Source organism: Euprymna scolopes, chromosome 20, assembly GCF_053919585.1.
Source record: "Euprymna scolopes isolate OS-2025 chromosome 20, ASM5391958v1, whole genome shotgun sequence".
In the NCBI taxonomy this organism is placed as follows: domain Eukaryota; kingdom Metazoa; phylum Mollusca; class Cephalopoda; order Sepiida; family Sepiolidae; genus Euprymna; species Euprymna scolopes.
Genome location: NC_136501.1, coordinates 91,774,217 through 91,787,549, shown reverse-complemented (window position 1 = coordinate 91,787,549; position 13,333 = coordinate 91,774,217). Strand labels below are relative to the sequence as shown.

The window sequence follows — 13,333 nt, the reverse complement described above, 5'->3', positions numbered from 1 at the left end:
TATATATATATATATTTTATTTTAGGGTAAACAGTTATATATGGGAGCTCTTCAAAAAAAATATAACAAGTTGCAAGCTCTCTTTCCCCCTCCTTTTTTTCCCCTTTTTCTTTGTGGCGTCGATGGGTTCAGGGTCGCCTGAGAAAGTCTCATTGACTGAAACAGCTGTTTGTAGCGAACATATGCAACTTTATCCTCAACTAAAAAATATTTTGCTCTTGTTATTGGGCATTATCTAACAACCTCGTTGTATTCATAAGTCCCGACTTTTGAACATCTCAAACCTGTGTGTGTGTGTGTGTCAAAAAACGACATTATGTTTACACAAACCTAATATTATTATTCCGAGCACCAAAGTGAACCTGGGAGCAATGGTAACTTAGGGACAACTCCACATTCCTCAAAACCCCGAAGTGGGGCTTCATCACTGGATGTTTTAAGGGCGAAAAGATATATGTAATGAAATGTGTTGTCATATTATTATATAGATTAACGGAATGAGGTTTTGTATATGTGATGATTTACATAATAAAATAGAAAACAATGTACTCTGTGTCTGAGAGTGTTCTTAAATAAGTTTTGTACATATCATATAAATTAATGAACTTAATAAAATGTTTATAAGGTTTTAGTAATTTTTTATTAAATCACTTTAACTTACTCTTAATATCAACAAAACAATTTTATGAGAAAATAGAACAATAAAATTACAAATGAATAATATTAAACATTAGTTTATTATGAACTAATTAAACAAAATAGTTACACTGATTAAACATACAAACAGCTGTGTTCTCTACTATAATATTTCGAAAGATCTGAATAACAGTGAAAAGAGATAACTGAATGGATGGTAACATAGGTATGATAAATGAAATGCACACATATATAAGATAGGAAAATAAATGAATAGGTACAAAATTAAACAAAAATGAGAAAAATATATAGAATGATAAAAGACATAAAATTTGATGTTCAACTGATACTGAATCTGCGATGGCCTAAGAAAATAAAGTGCTTTTTATTGAGATACATGCAAAATATGGCAATTCAAAATAACAGGAAACCTTAATGATGTACTTATTTTCTTTTTTTGTTAATTTTCTTTCTTTGAAGATTGTAATGTTGGTTATGGGGCAACCAAACCAGCTGCCAACATTGCCCTGCTTTTTATTGAAACCAACAGAGAGCGCTTTTTAGTATCTTCGTTGTTCCCTTAAGTGCAATTGTCTGAATCTCTTTTGCACTTGGTTCACCAGGAATATTAGTTAAGTAGGACTTCAGGTTCTTCTTCATATGCCTTCTGGCACCTATAATAACTGGTATGATTGATATCTCTCTAAGATTCCAGTTTCTTTTCATATCATGCATGAGACCTTGATATTTGGTCTGTGTTTTTCCTTTTCAGCTCTGTTCAGACCTCCATCATTAGAAACACTCATTTCCAGTGTAAAGATATTCATGTACACCAAAAATTCTGGAAAATTATTGAGTGAGATTTTAATAAAAAATTATTTTACCATTCAGTCAAAAAACTTTAAATAACATTTGCAACAAGTTAATGCGGTTCTTCTTCGATATTATAGTGAAATTTGAAAACTGAGACATTGAATTTCAAGTATAACCAATGGTATCTATTGAATTGTCATGACTGCAGTAATGAAGTGCGCACATTCAAAAATTACGAAAAATGATAATGAAGAAATTTATAATTAATGAAAACAGTTTTCAAAGACAATTAGCGAAAATTGAGTTTTGCTGAATTGGCCAAAGATTTTCAGTTTTCACAAAAGATTTACCTCCCTTGTGTTACACGTTGAACTCCATTTTTTTTTTTTTTTTTTTGCAAAACTCAATTTTCACTTATTGTCTTTGAACATTATTTTCATTAATAATTAATTTTCTACCTCATGGTTTTTTGTAATTTTTGGATATGTTTATTACTATGACATGACAATTCAGTAGATACCATTGGTTTCACTTGAAAGTCAATATAATATTTTGATTTTCAAATTTCGCTACAATAACAAAGACCCATCCATGTATTGTAGAAAATTATCTCCCTTCTAATATAATGACACTTTGTAGTCTTGTGGTTTGGTTTGGTTTGGTTGTTTTTGTTTTACGGCATATCAACCCTTTTCAGGTTATGTAATGCCGAATCCAAAGATTTTGAAGAAAAATTTTTTAATAGAATATATTTGTTGTTTTCAAATCAGTTTCTATTTAACCCATAGTTGGGACCCTAACAGGTACTACCACTCCGGGTCAGAGTGGACCTGGGAGCAATAGTAATTAAAGGGTGGCTCCACACTTCCCAAAGCCCGCAAGCTGGGGCCTCATCACTGGATATAGTTTAAGGTCATATCCAGGACCTTGTGGTTTGGAGTTCGTTTATTTTGAATAGGAATTTTCTTTTTAATTCTATTTTATTTTTCATAATTTTTGGTGTAGACTAATATTTTTCACCGATAGATATGCATAAGTTTTCCTGCTATATCACTTTGAACTTCCATTCTTTTGCGTGTATCACAACAACAAAAAATAAGCACTGAAAATAATAAGATAAATAAATATCTAATATATTACAGATAAAAGAAATATATAGCAGGACCATAAAAAACTAAGTAGATGGCGTTAAGTTTCTCACATCACACCTAAAAGAGAAATTATCTTTTATAAGAGGAGTTAAAAAATAAAACTTAGGAAGCCTTCAGAGCACTACCAAAAGCACCAAATAAAATTAAGCATGCTTCTAAAGCACTACAAAAACTAAGTTTCCTCCTTTTTCTTTATAGAGAAATGAAAATAGTTAAGAAATGATAAATTTAATCCAGAGTTAGCGTTTTTCAATAATAATAAAAAAAAATAATAATAATAAAAAAACATGCGGATTTAGTTTCTATTTTAAAACACGATAACATTAAAAAATCATGTTAAAGTCTTCATAACAATCAATGATATAAATAGTCATTTGACCCTGAAAAAATTTTTTATTTTAATTTTACACATTATTTTTCTGGATTTATGCTGATTAAAAAAAAAATAAATACCAACTTTGTAGGAGTTCATTGTGTATTTTTAAAGTTTTAGCTGGACATACAAATACATAGACAACTGCACTTTCTATAATAGACTAGCAGGACTACACGGCATTGCCCAGGGGTAAAAGTGTTACATATTTCTATTAAAATTTCTATCTCCCTACACCTCTCTCTCCATCTCTTTATCTTTTTTCCCCTGCCTCTTTCTACCCAGCCCAACCCATTCCTCTCTAACTGGACATACGCACATACAACTCTAATACAATAGATTCCCCAAGTAAGTATTTAGCATTTTCTTTCCATATTAGTGCATAGTAACACTAAAAAACTTACTCCATCCCCACCCTGAAAAAATCTAGCTCAATCAACCCCCAAGAGAATGAATTATTTTTTTTTTTTCTAAAATTTTAGACCTTATTTATCCAGGGAAACACCAATCAAGAATATACCAACCCTGTGAGTGTTTGTTTTGTAGTTTTTGATTTTTAGCCGGACGTACAAACACACAGACAACTGCCCTTTATATAATAGATGATATATATGAAATATGCTGAAGGACATTACATACAATCAATATAAAACATGAAAATGATATAACACATTAAGTGTGACATTTATACATAATACAAATTACAAATAAAACAAGATGGTCTAACACATTTGATGTGACATTTATACATTATACAAAAGCATGAACTTTGTTTTATACACAAATCCTATAATTATAAAAAATAGCATTAACACAAAAACAAATAAAAAAGTCGACATTCAATCAAAAGTGAACAGACAGGTTTGATGTGTAACCACGTTTGCAGTTGAGAAAAATAGGAGACAATTTCATCCGTGCAAATCGTGAATTTAGTGAAGAAGAAAAGTTGCATTCTGACTCTTGTATGGCACAAGGACAATAGATAAGGTGTCAAGTAGAGAAATGATAATTAGAGTTGAACTTACTCATTGCTGATCTTCTTAGTTTGCCATGATTCACCATCTTCTCCTTCGTGATGAGACTGATCCTGATTAAAAAAAAATATCCATTAAATAATTTAAAACATCTATTATATAATTTAAAATATACATTCTAAATTATTTTAAAAATACTTATTAAATAATTATAAAAATAAATATTAAACCATTAAATATCTATTAAATAATTTTTAAAATATCTATTAAATAATTAAAAAATATCTATTAAAACATTTTTAAAATATCTATTGAATAATAAAAAAATATGTAGTGAATAATTTTTGAAAATTTCTATGCAATAACTAAAAAATATCTATTAAACCATTTAAAAAATATCTATTAAATAATTTTAAAAAATAACTACTAAATAACTAAAAAAATATCTATTAAATAATAAAAAAAAAAGTCTATAAAAAAATGGGTTTTTGTTTAGACTTTAACCAATGTTAAAAAATAAAAAAATCTGTACATATCAGTGACAAAATGAAAATATCACATTCTAAAAATCTCATAAATTGATCAAGTAATTTTATTTTTATAAATAAAATCATTTTTAAGCAATTAATGGGAATTTATGGGCTTTACAACAAAAGTCTCACAAGCTGGAATTATTTGCTTTTTGACTTTGATAATTATGGGCAAGACAGTCTCTCTTTGGTTACTCATAAAATTTTGTTTTCTTATTTAAAAATAAAACTACTTGAACAATTTATGTGATTTTTATAATCTGATATTTTGGTTAAAGTCAACTAATGTACTTCCTAATTTCCAAATTCAAATGAAAACTTATTTTTAGAATTTTAAAAAAAAACAACTTATTTTTATATCTGTCTATTGGCCTCTCTCACACATATGCAAATTTCTGCCTATTTGGAAAATCTTTTCTAAAAAAAAAAGAAAAAAAAAGCGACATGGTGTTTGTCAGCAATTAAAAGGCAGCTGGAGTTCTCAGTGAGTGATGACTGATCGTAATGATGATGGTAATACAACAACTATACCAGTGACACAGAGTATATCATATAGTCACCAACAAGGTATAATATAACACTGGTTTGTCATGCCTTCAATTTTAAATAGCATATTTATTACGGTGTCACAATTAAGTTATATTTTCATTAAACAGGCAGATTAAATAGACATATATTCTAGTGATGGGACGATTCCAATATTTTTCCAAGTTCTGATATAATTACTGATTCCATACTAAATTCCCGATTCAAATACAATTAGCGATTCTGATTCTTTATCAATCTCTAAATAATTAACTATAGAGTTACTATTTTTTCTTGATTACCATAAAAAAAAAAACATGTTAGCTGTGCAGATATTTTCTCAAATGTAAAAATACACTTGTGGAAGATGATCTATAGATTTTAGTTTTACTAGTAACTTAAAATAAATAAATATTTATTATTTTAACATTAATACCAGCGGTGTTAAATTTTGTTTTAAACAAAATCAAATAAAAAAGACAATTGAAAGAATCGTTTTTGGCATGGGGGGGGGGGTTAAATAATAATAAAAAAAGTGTTTTGGTAGGTGAGTATGAGAATCGAACCTGTACCCTTGAGTTGGAAATTAATGTGTGAAAAAAAAAAAAAACGGGCGATGTTACCCATTAGGCCACCGCAACATACATACAACACAGGCTTGAATTTATTTATTGAACTATAAAAACAGGCGTGTGCAATAAAAGTTAACTCTGCTGCTTCCATTTGACCTAATTAAGAAGGTCAAATAGAAGTCATGCAGTTGTTTACTCAAATTTGACTGTTTTTTTCCCCAATAGATGTTTGGGAGAGGGAAACCAGCTCCCAATTGTCCAGATTGAATAGCAATTGTCTGATGTACAACATTGATCAAAGCTGATTGCTTCTGGACATTTCCCAGCGTAATGCCGGGGACTTGTTAACCTTGAATTAGTTTCACTTTTTATACGAAAAAGCCTCATCAACACGCGAGAAGCCAAAATAGCAATAATTTTTTAAAAGTCGGCGTAAATAAATCTAGATGCGACGCGCTTTCCCAAATCGTACATATTATTATTTAGGACCCATATAAACAGTTGTAAGCGATCGTAATGACCCCGGAACCGTGTGCGAGAAAAGCCTTTTGAAGACATACACGAAATGGTCACACACATTTTGCCTTTTATGTATATAGATTAAGCCGGTTGATGTCAAAACGAAGGTAAGTATGTAAAATTTTATAAAATAAGCACAAAATTTTTTACAATACTATTTTAAACAAAATCAAAATCAATTATTATTCCAAGTTTGAGATATACATACTTAGGAATAAAGTAAAACCTTTGTATCTTTTGTTAACTTCAAAAAGAAAATTACAAAATTAATAGAATTGGTAAAAACACAAGCAACAAACCGTTTGGCTAGAAGTTTGTGTCTCAGCAAGGTGGAAGAAACGAACTGTGAAGTGTTGTTCAGCAAGACAGACTGGTTCCAATTCACAAAGAACTTTATCCAAGATCTAAAAATGACATAAAGAAACATTTCAGTAAATATGTCAGAAAGATAGCAAATATTAAAAACATTCCACATTTTCATGTTTCGGTATTAAAAAATGCAAATAAATTTAATCCTCATTTTGTACAGAGTCATGCATATTTTAAAAATTTATTGTTATTTATTTTTTCCAAAATTTTATTTTTGTAAAAATATGGCATGAAAATCCATTTGTAAATCGTTCATATTGATTTTAAAAATTTCATTGACTATTGAACCCCATAGTCACTCCCTAAAGTCAAAACTCATTCTCAATCTCCTGCAAACCAAATCTAAATATATCTCAGGTCCACTGTCACCCTGACCAAGCATCCCATGTCAAATCTTCTTTTGTCTACCTTCTTATCTATTGTCTAGGGATAAATTCTATTTCCTATTTCTTTTGCTACCCGATGACCTACTTTCTTTTCTTTTGTTATATATCTTTTTCTTTTCTCACCTATTTCCTAGCACTTAGGTTTCACTATAGCATTACATTTGCACGCATGTATCACCAAGCAAATAGGGATTTATTGAAATAAACGTATATATCCACCATTCGTCTATGAATGGAATATTGTTGCCACATATGAGCTAATGCACCAATCATTAGTCTCTTCCTTTTAGACAGGGTTGAAAAAAAAAAGAATCTTTAATCAAATAGGTCCTACACCGTCTACCAAGCTCCAATCTCTGCCTCATCATCATAATGTTGTATCCCAATACTTGTTATACAAGTACTTCAATGGAATGTGACCTGAAAAACTCACTACACTTGTACCACCTCAGTGTAAATACTCCCCGACCAACCAATCAACAAAATCCCACCCTTTCACCATAGAGATTCTTAGATGCTGAAAAGTTTTCTACTCTAATAGATTCTTTTCTCAAACAGCTTGCTTTGAAAATTTCCTCTATGTTTCCTGTTTTCTTGTATATTCTAACATGCAGAAATTTAAATGTAATGTGAACAAACATCTCGCTGTACAACTCACTCCTATAAATTCGTAGTAGCTCCTTATGTTTTAATAGATATATGCCTTGTTGTTTGAATTTATAAAACATGGTGAAAAGAGACAAATATCATCGAAAGAATTTCATTAATTGATGAAAAATGGGCGCTTGACAGTTCGATTTTTTTTAATATGTGTTTTTAAGCAAAAACAATATCATGTACTTATTTGTCATGTTGAAAATAGTAATATATCCAAAAATTATGAAAATTCATTGAGCAGAAATTTATTCATAGTTAAAAGTAATTTTTAAGGAAAATTGGGTAAAATTGCATTTTTCTTAGATGTTATAAAGTAGACTGTAAGTCTACACACAGGGAACTAGGATATCATGGCTTGGCCTTTTGGCCAAGATCAAAGTGTAGTATCTGTTCTTCAGATGCGGCACTTCCATTTCTCGTTCTCTTTCAGTGGAGGAGAAATCCTTCATGACTGAAACAATTTTTATTTTTGTACCTTTTCTCCACGTTAAAAAACGACCCTGGTGTCTAACTCTGTCCCGTGGGGAGGCATTGTAAAATAAGTACACACAGGGAACATAACCTAGAACGAATATTTAGATTACTTGTTTGTGACGGCAATATCTGTTGTTTATAGCAAGGGACATTTTTTAATAAAAACTGAATAGCAGTTGATCTACTTGATGAATTTTCGTAATTTTTGGTATATTACTATTTTCGGCACAACAGTCACATACAAAATATTGTTTTTGCTTAAAATGACATTTAAAAAAATTGATCAGTCGACTATCTTAATAAGCACTGAAAAATGCTTATTAAAGGGAGATAATCTTAAAAATAACCAACTTGATCAAATAATTGCCGTGAAGCAAGATCCATGTCCGATCCGTGATGAGAGAAGGAAGCTGAATCTACACTTTGGATGGAAGATGACCGGCCTCGTTCGGATACTTTGGTCAAACTGGATGATGAAGATGTCTTCTGATCTGAAAATTCAAACAAAGAGAAAAGTGAAAGTTTATCAATTTAGACAAAATATAGGCAATATGTAGGAACCACAATAAAAAAGGGTACCTTTAAAAAAAATATATACATATTTAGAAATAAATATAACAATTTTAATATACATTTTTTGGAAAATGAACAGGAACAAAATTGGATAGAAATTTCAAACAACTTTTTAAAATGTTATTATGTAATAATTTGTTAATAATTTTTTTTTTTCAGTTTTCAATGAGAGCTAGAAAGAGAAAGAATTTTACAAGAAAAATGGGTCATTGTCCAGGATTCCTGCTATTATTAAAAAACAAAATACAGAAAAATCTATGTGATATACATATCTGTGACGAATTAAAAGATCATACTTCAAAAATCACATAAACTAATCAAATATAAAGAAAATCATTTTTAAACGATTTCAAGCAATTAATGAGAAATTGTAGGCATTATAAGGCTGATCATCAAAGTTTGAATCATTGTTGCGTTATCTACACTTATTTCTTCAAGATGGGGACATGAGACAATCCCTTCTCGCTTAGTGATTTTTTTAAAAATGAAATGTGTATGAAATATGTTTGAAAGCCGAATTACAACACAAAATAAACAAACATTTACTTAAATGAAATATGTAGAAAGCGGTACAATGCAGAGGTAACGGAAAGACATTTTGAGAAAGATGTCTTCGTCAGATATTTGAGCCAAAGTCAAATAAATATCTGACGAAGAGATCTTTCTCAAAATATCATATAACAAAGATATCCCATCAGACTGGTTTACCCAGGTAATCACAGTGCAAATAAATATGTGTATATGAAATGTATGAATGTGTACACATGTATTTGTAATTTGTATTAATAAAACTTTTTCACCTGCCTCAGTTTGTATCTTTCCATTACCTTCTACATATTTCATTTAACTACATACTATACAATGCTTCAAGCAAACTACATCCACCTCTTATATATATATATATATATATATATATATATATTATACACACTTCAGAATAATGAAATGCAATAAATCCACTGGTATGGCAAATCCAGTCATTATCGGTCTTACAAATTATTATTGGGTGTTATATTTTATATAATACAATCCCAGCTAAATAAAATTGCTCAATATACCAGATAGAGCATTTAAATAATATTTTAGTAATTTAAATTTTATGATTTTAAAAAGTTAAAATTTCAAATATAGAATTTTTATTATATGCAAAACAAAGAATACAGTTTAATAAGAATATTTCTTTTACCTATGAGTTTTCGATGTTTATTTCTCTCCTCATATTTGCTAAAATTTTTCCTGAGGAAATGAATAAACACCAAAAACTCATGGGTTAAGGAAATATACTTATTAAACTGTATTCTGTGTTTTGCATATAAAAATTTTCTATATTTGAAATTTTAACATTTTCAAATCATAAAATTTAAATACCTAAATTATGATATCCCCAAACTAAATGTATATATATACCCTTATTAAATAAATGACTCATTCTATATTTTCCAATATATAGTATTTGTGAATTCATTTTCCACTCCTGCTTCAGGTTGTATCTTTCCATTACCTCTGCATATTTCAGTTTGTATCTTTTCCTTACCTTCTACACATTTCATTTAACTACATACTATACAATGCTTCAAGCAAACTACATCCACCTCTTAAACATTTACTTGTTTAAAATCAATATATTTTGGAATTATACTCCTCGACTAGAATTTTATTTTTTCCTTGCCATGATGTTAAGTTAGAAAAAAGAAAAAAGGTAATGAAACGTCCGCATGCTGTTACCTGTGGTGTTGTTTTTGAAATGCTGGAAAAATACATTTGGCAACATGATTTTTGCCAAATGCATTCTTCCGACATTAAGTGGATGGAGGTTAGTAGCGAGTAATTTTGAAGTTCATTTTTAGATTTGTTTTAATTTCATGAGCCGTTGAGAATTTGAATGGATTCTTAACCGCCTTTTAAATGGTAAAAGGTCAATCCATATAAATGGAACTATCGTACATCTTTGAAATATTAACATATAGTTTTTAAATAAATAAGCTACAAATATTTTAAAATTAATTTCGTTTATATATATATATATATATATATATATACACACACACACACACATGCTAATGTTACAATTATAGTTGAGCAATTTTCATAAAAAAAAAACTTATTTTTATTCCTAAGTTAGAATATTCCTAAGAAATAAAACAATTAAAATAATAAACAAAACTTACTCAGTTTTCCTTTGTCTCCTTTCCCAATCAATCTCTGGCGAGCACATTCGAGAAAATCTTGAATCTCTTTATTATATAATTTACTAAGTGATTCTGTATAAACCTAAAGAGATAAAATGTAAAAAATTAAAAAAAAAAACACAAAAAAAAAACAAAAAACGATAATATTGTGATAAGAGTGTAGTGCAACAATGAACTCTGTTTCCTTATCAAAATTCCTAGTACATCTATATATATATATATATATATATATATATATATATATATATATATATATATATATATATATATATATATACATGCACACTACTAACAGGGTGACCAACGTTGCTCGGGATTGACTGAGAATCAACAAATGTTTCACACCACACATTTATTGTTGAAATTGGCCATTTTTCAATTAAATCGATGGTTCACCTGCTTCAGTTGGCATGCACCTGAAGGAAGCTCTACACGTCTCTTCGCAGTAGCATTGTAGTCTACATTGCACTGTAAACAACCTACTATTCATTGCATAAAATTAAATTTTTATAATGTCTTGAATTAAAGCTTAAAATGCAAAAGTCAAGCATCATGGTTCAATTGTGCTGTCAACAAACATTCATTTCAAATGCACACCTGCCTTATCAAAAAACCTACTGTTGATTTTATATCCCAAACTCTTCAGCTAATGCGGTGATAAAACTTCTCAAATGCACTTGTGATGTTAGGCTTTATAAGGGTGTTAACTTTGTTTAAAATCGAACTCTTCCTTCTTTATTTTGGATTTTTTCAATAATCGGTACTTATCAGATGCATTCCTATACAAAACCTATCTAAGAACACACTCGGACCCAAAAGGTACATTTGCGTGAAATTTAAAACAAAATCAGCCCAGCCATTTCTGAGTCCATAGAAAACAAACTCACACATAGTGACAAAGTATAAGAATAAACTAGCTCTAACTGCATGGCTAGAATAAACTATATATATATTCTATTAAATAAAAGATGAGGAATAACAGTTACATATACCTTTATTATATCATCAGATTAATAACGAAAAAAGGTAAAATGGATAGATATAGTCTTTATTAGCTTTATTTAATATTATATATATATATATATATATATGTTGTTAGTTAACATTCCAAAACCAGATGTATTTACCTATCAATTATAATATTTTATTCAGATTTTTTATGAAGTATGTCTTACAAGTGTTTCATTTAATATTGGAAACTCACTAAACAACTCCTCAGAGACAAAAACATATTCCTTAGAAAATGGAAAGATTTTTTTTTCCCCCTTTGGAATCAAAAAGGCTCTCATAAACAAAATGTTGATAAAAAGGCGTTTAAAGTTAGCAGAAACATAAAGATTAAAACACTTCATTATTGCAGTGTTTATAGGACCCCCCCCCCCCCCTCAAAAAAAAAAAAAAAAAATTCAATTCAACCCATGCATCAAAAAAATATTGGAATCTAATGTGATGGGACGATTCCAATATTTTTTGAGATACGGATACAATTACTGGTTCTTTCCTAAATTCCAGATTTTGATGACTCAGATTCCAATTCTTTTTAAATTTTAAAATATACAGTAGCTTTCACATAAAACATAAAAATACACTATCTATAGATTTTAGTTTTATTGGTAGTGTAAAATCAAAGAGTATTTATCATTCCATCATTAATGCAAGCAATGAAAAATTAAGTTTTAAACAAAACAAAAACAAATAAAAGCAATAAAAAGAATCGTTTTTAGCAGCGAAAAATAGGCACAAATGTTTCAGCCAAATTGGCCCGGTAGTTTCCAAGAAAAAGTGAAATACAAATACATAATACAAAAAATATATATATATTTGCACTTACTTTAGAGAGTTTAAGAAAACTTTCATAATTTGCTCCTTTCAACCAAAGCATGAGGTCTGCATATGGCATCAAATCACTGTGGCTGGAACGGTGCTGGGGCAGTCTCAAATCATTAGCACAGCGGCTCAGAGTCTCGCCCATCTCATTCCCCTACAACAAGACAAGAAACAAAACATGAAAAAAAAAAAAAAAAAGAAATGATACAAATTATTAAAGTAAGAAATAAAAAATTTTTATGTTATAATATAGTGTTATTTAATAAAGGTCATATCATGGAGCGACGGAACTGAAGGTCTATTACAAAAACTTGATTTTCCATTGCTAACGATGAATTTTAATTTTCGTTAGTTTCTTATTTGTGTTTTGAAAACGTTACCAACGAGATGCTGTATGCTGATGATTTAAAGAGTTGTTAAATTAAAGACATGAATGAATGCTATGGAGTGAATGTGTAGCGGTTGAGGTGCACACACGCAAACACACACATGACAGCCAGTGGCAAACACACTGAAGGATGACATCAAGTTGTCAAATTGAGATTACCAGGGTGAAAGGTCAACTACTTGACGCACTCACTTATCAAAGGTGAGGCGGCTACAAATAAAGTAAGTCACATATATAGCAGAGAAAAAGGAAAAAGAGACAGAAGCCACAATCAGTTGAGAAATCAACACTGCACAAGTGTGGCTCTAATCTACACACCCCATTCCACTCTTTCTCTCCATCCTTGGTTAGTCGCATGCATTTATGACACAATAATG

At 29.6% G+C, this 13,333-nt stretch overlaps 1 protein-coding gene and 1 pseudogene across 5 annotated transcripts in view; one reads left to right on the top strand and one right to left on the bottom strand.

Moving 5' to 3' along the window:
* The window catches only part of LOC145241543 (exocyst complex component 1-like), a 128,817-nt gene that overhangs the window by 72,217 nt on the left and 43,267 nt on the right, over positions 1–13,333 (bottom strand). For all 5 annotated transcript variants that reach the window (XM_080104604.1, XM_080104607.1, XM_080104606.1 and 2 more), the window contains 5 exons: positions 12,573–12,722; positions 10,721–10,823; positions 8,331–8,470; positions 6,393–6,497; positions 3,999–4,060 (listed from right to left, as the gene is read on the bottom strand). In XM_080104604.1, coding sequence (XP_079960730.1) covers positions 3,999–4,060; positions 6,393–6,497; positions 8,331–8,470; positions 10,721–10,823; positions 12,573–12,722 — 560 coding nt within the window. The remainder of the gene's footprint in view (positions 1–3,998; positions 4,061–6,392; positions 6,498–8,330; positions 8,471–10,720; positions 10,824–12,572; positions 12,723–13,333) is intronic.
* On the top strand, positions 7,853–7,985 carry LOC145241872 (U2 spliceosomal RNA; annotated as a pseudogene).